We start from the raw sequence: 3,773 nt of genomic DNA on the forward strand, positions 1-3,773 counted from the left end.
GTTTAAATCATGGCACAATAAAGAGTAGTTTAAAAATGTTAAGAAACAGAGCAAGTTACAGTATTTATTATAACATACATGGAAACTTATGCCCATGGAAACTTATGCCTACATTAAAAAATAGAATAAAACAAATTCATAAACAGAGTGTGTCTGTTTATTTTATTAATTATAGATCTATAGGAAAGTCTCAAAGTTTACAAGCTTTTAATTTTAAGAGTCATGTGTGAATAGAAGCAACAATCTGGCTAGTTTTGTGTACAGTGTAGTAGGATGTGTAGTCTCAAAGTCAAATGAATAATCTAAAGGCTGATTATTTATGAATAAATTAATACATGCATCTGATTTGCAGGAATAATCAGATATCATAACTACATATTGACAAACATGAACTTAGAATTTTATTTTGTTGAACAATGAGCAGTCACATAAATTTATTTTATATACATTCTTGTGTTTCATAAAGAGACTAACTTTGTGCATTGCAATGGATATAGCTTTTATTTATACATTGTACAATATAACTTCTAAAAGAACTTGTACATTAAAACTCAAACATCAGATGCTTACTGATCATATCAGTTATTAAAGTATCTACATTGAGTTCTGAGTCTTCACTATTTTCCTCATCAATTGACCAATAAGCAATTACAAATCTATCAAGTTTTGTCTCACTAGCTGAGAGTCTTAAGACTATTCTACCAAAATAAAAGGTGTCATTGTCATTTATACATTCCCACTTGTGTTTCAGCAGTTGGCCAGTCATATCCTCTCCATTGATAATTTTAGCTAACACTTGTTTTTGTCTGGTCTCCACATTGCAGAATATTTCATCATTTATAAATAACTGACCTTTAGCCAACTTATCAACAACATCTATCTTTAACTTCTTTCTTTCTTTATTTTCTTTCTTTTTAATTGATTCTTCTCTTCTCTGTATGATTTCATTTTCAATTTCTCGCTGTTGGGTTTTGTGTGATCTTCGCCTGCGAGCACCTTCAGTTATAGCAAAATCAATTAGCTGATTTTGTTCATTGATACTTTTTGCATCAAGCCACTCCATTGTTTTATTTAATTTAGCTTTAACCTTGCAATCTACAAAACCTATAGTGGCATTTGGCGCTCGACGAATTAAAAAATCAGCCATTCCTAGTATTCTCTCACAGTGTATATTGTGTGGGGGGGCAGACTTGGTGGCCTCAAGCATTTCATCAGATGGATCTGATAAATAACTGCCCATCTGCCTTTTTATAACAACAACAGTTTCTTGCAACAAACAAGACAAAATATTTTCTAGTTTAACACTGTCATGTGCCCTATTTAAAAGTGCTGCATGGACATCATCATGTTTGAGGGAGACTTCCTCAAATATTGTTGTGTGGCTTTTAATCAGCACTGGACTAGCAATCAATTTCTCCAACATGCTAACAGCATATTGAAAATTTTGGCTCTGTAAAAAAATAAAATAAAGTAGTAACTAACATTGTAGTCATTGAAAGAATGAAAATCTATTTATCAATTTTTCAAACGAAGCACCTACTATTTGAAGATTTGTCCTGCCCATTGCATTTTTGTACAGAAGGGTCATCCAAGGCCCAGTGATAACTTTTCCTACTAACCCAAGAGCTTGTAACTGAAGTAATACATCTTCTTTACATAAATCTTTGTATAGATTTTTACAAATGTTATTGTGGTCATTTCTGTGAACATGAATTTATTATAGAATAAAAATGTGGTGTCAACATAAAAAAAAAAATAAGTAAACACAAGCTAATTAATCATACAATTGTTTAAATAGAAATATTGGAGAATACCTCTTACAGAACTTCTTTAATATTTCTTCATATTTTATAATTACTCCTGCCATGTGAAATAGCACATGGTGCCTATTTCCCACATATCTAACAAAGCTGCTAGGTGTTACATTATTGTCTTTTAAAAACAATTTAAATGCAGCTGGTTCACCTTTTGAGCTGTACCTGGGGAAAAAATGTTCTTGTAAATAATGTTGTTCTAAAAAAATTGATAAAAAGTATGATAGTCAGTAAGATATTAGTAATCAACATATTTATTAATGTCTTTATTATTGGAAAAGTTTTCTTACCTTAGTTTTGATATGTTATATACTATTGAGACAGCAGCACAGTCTTTTCCACATGCTGATGTTGTGCCAATGGTTTTGTCCAGTTTTAAAAGATATTTCCTACATTGTGAAGCTATAGTGTCCAAGGGATGTATATTGCAATTTAATTTAATCAGCTGGACATTTAAATAATTTTCTAACATTTGTCGGACACAGTTATTTACCGGGGCTCTATCTGACAAACAACTTCTCATTTTCTTTTGACAATTGTCCATGAAATCAATATATGGGATCTTTTTAAATTCAGAAAATAGGGAACCTATTTCTCTCAAAGCAGATAAAATGTTTGTAGAATAATCATAAGCTCTTCCCCCTGCCACTCTTTGTGAAGATATAGTGTAATCCTTTCTAGGTGGATAGGTTGAAATACTAAATGCATTTATATGTTTCTCCCCTGTAGTAGTGGCATCAAACGATATTGTCATTGTGCCGCAATTCATTATGGCTTCACCAACTTGTATTAATGATAGAACCGCTGGCTCATAAATCATTCTTGATATATTTGAATAATGTGGAAATCTATCTAAATTTTTGTTGCATACTGTGCTAGAAAATGATTGTAAAATTTCACCTACTCCTCTAACTGGGCAATGACTTAAAAGTGATCTATAAATGCATTTTCTAAGTTTTGGACAATACCTATTGCCAGTTTTTGTTTCTATGTTTTCTTCTTTGTTCTCTAACTCTAAGTATAGATCAATTAAATTGTGATGATCTGCCAGAAGTTTACTTAGTTGCTGTTTCAGAGAACTAACTTCTTTTTTAAAACTTTCAATGACTTCTTTCTTATTGTCAATCACCATTTTGTGATTCAACAATGAGTGTTTCATTTTGCTTCTTAGTTTTGTGTTTTTTATTTTTAATATCATAATTTCTTTCTTTAAATCTCTTGTTGCTTTTGTTTGTTCAATAAATCTGCATTTTCTTTTTTCTTCTATACACTTGATTTTCAAAGTTGTAATCAATTTTTCTTTTTGCTTTACAGATCTTTTCAAATGTCTAATTTGAACAGTGTTTGTGTCTCTGATTTCTTTCCTTAAGGTTTTTATGGTTTCTAAATTTTTTCTCAATATTATGTTTTTTTCACAACACTGTGAGCACTTCTTTCTGCATAAAGGTTTGGTAGCTACCCCCAAATCAAATACTTGTGTATCTGTTGTAGTTTCATCCATTGTCATTGTCTCTTCACTCAAAGCAGTCAGCTGTTGTGTAGGATTTTGGTTATTTTCATTTCTCACAGATAGTGGTGTTGCCTGTGTGTTTATTCCTACATACGGTTCTTTGAAATAACTAACCAACTGATGCCAATTTCTTTCAGGGTTTGATTTTAAGAGCATGAATTTTTTAATGATTCTGTTTACAGAGTTTCTGTTAGCAAAATAGATTTTTGTTGTTTTTATATGTCTGTTTCTATCTAATAGCTCATCAAGTACCTTGGAGATATTTTTATTTTTTATATAGTACAAATAAACAACATTGCCTATTCGCACTTCACCACTTACATCAGAATAGCTTTGATAGAGATTTACTACATTCAAGGCATTCTTCTTCTCCATTCTGTCTTGCCTATAAATAATTAAATCATAAGTAGTTAATTATAGTTATATTATTTAATTTTTGACAATGGATA

At 30.8% G+C, this 3,773-nt stretch overlaps 1 protein-coding gene across 1 annotated transcript; it reads right to left on the reverse strand.

The window, feature by feature from the left end:
- Positions 1-544: 544 nt before the first annotated feature.
- Positions 545-3,315, reverse strand: LOC131930311 (uncharacterized). The gene is made up of 3 exons (XM_059286730.1): positions 2,105-3,315; positions 1,907-1,979; positions 545-1,450 (listed from the first exon to the last, which is right to left on the reverse strand). The coding sequence occupies exons 1-3, from the start codon at positions 3,313-3,315 to the stop codon at positions 545-547; spliced, it is 2,190 nt and encodes a 729-aa protein (XP_059142713.1).
- Positions 3,316-3,773: the final 458 nt, after the last annotated feature.

The sequence above is a fragment of the Physella acuta genome, unplaced genomic scaffold (assembly GCF_028476545.2).
Source record: "Physella acuta isolate Inbredline_101_S28 unplaced genomic scaffold, ASM2847654v3 ptg001756l, whole genome shotgun sequence".
NCBI classification, from domain to species: domain Eukaryota; kingdom Metazoa; phylum Mollusca; class Gastropoda; family Physidae; genus Physella; species Physella acuta.

What these genes read in the sequence shown, in the direction of transcription:
- LOC131930311 (XM_059286730.1), bottom strand. Translation starts at nt 3,315, where the DNA reads ATGGATGAAACTACAACAGATACACAAGTATTTGATTTGGGGGTAGCT. An exon ending in TATAACATATCAAAACTAAG is followed by an intron (nt 1,980 to 2,104) that starts GTAAGAAAACTT and finishes TTTTTTCCCCAG; the next exon opens with GTACAGCTCAAAAGGTGAAC. An exon ending in ATGTAACACCTAGCAGCTTT is followed by an intron (nt 1,451 to 1,906) that starts GTTAGATATGTG and finishes ATTTTTTTACAG; the next exon opens with AGCCAAAATTTTCAATATGC.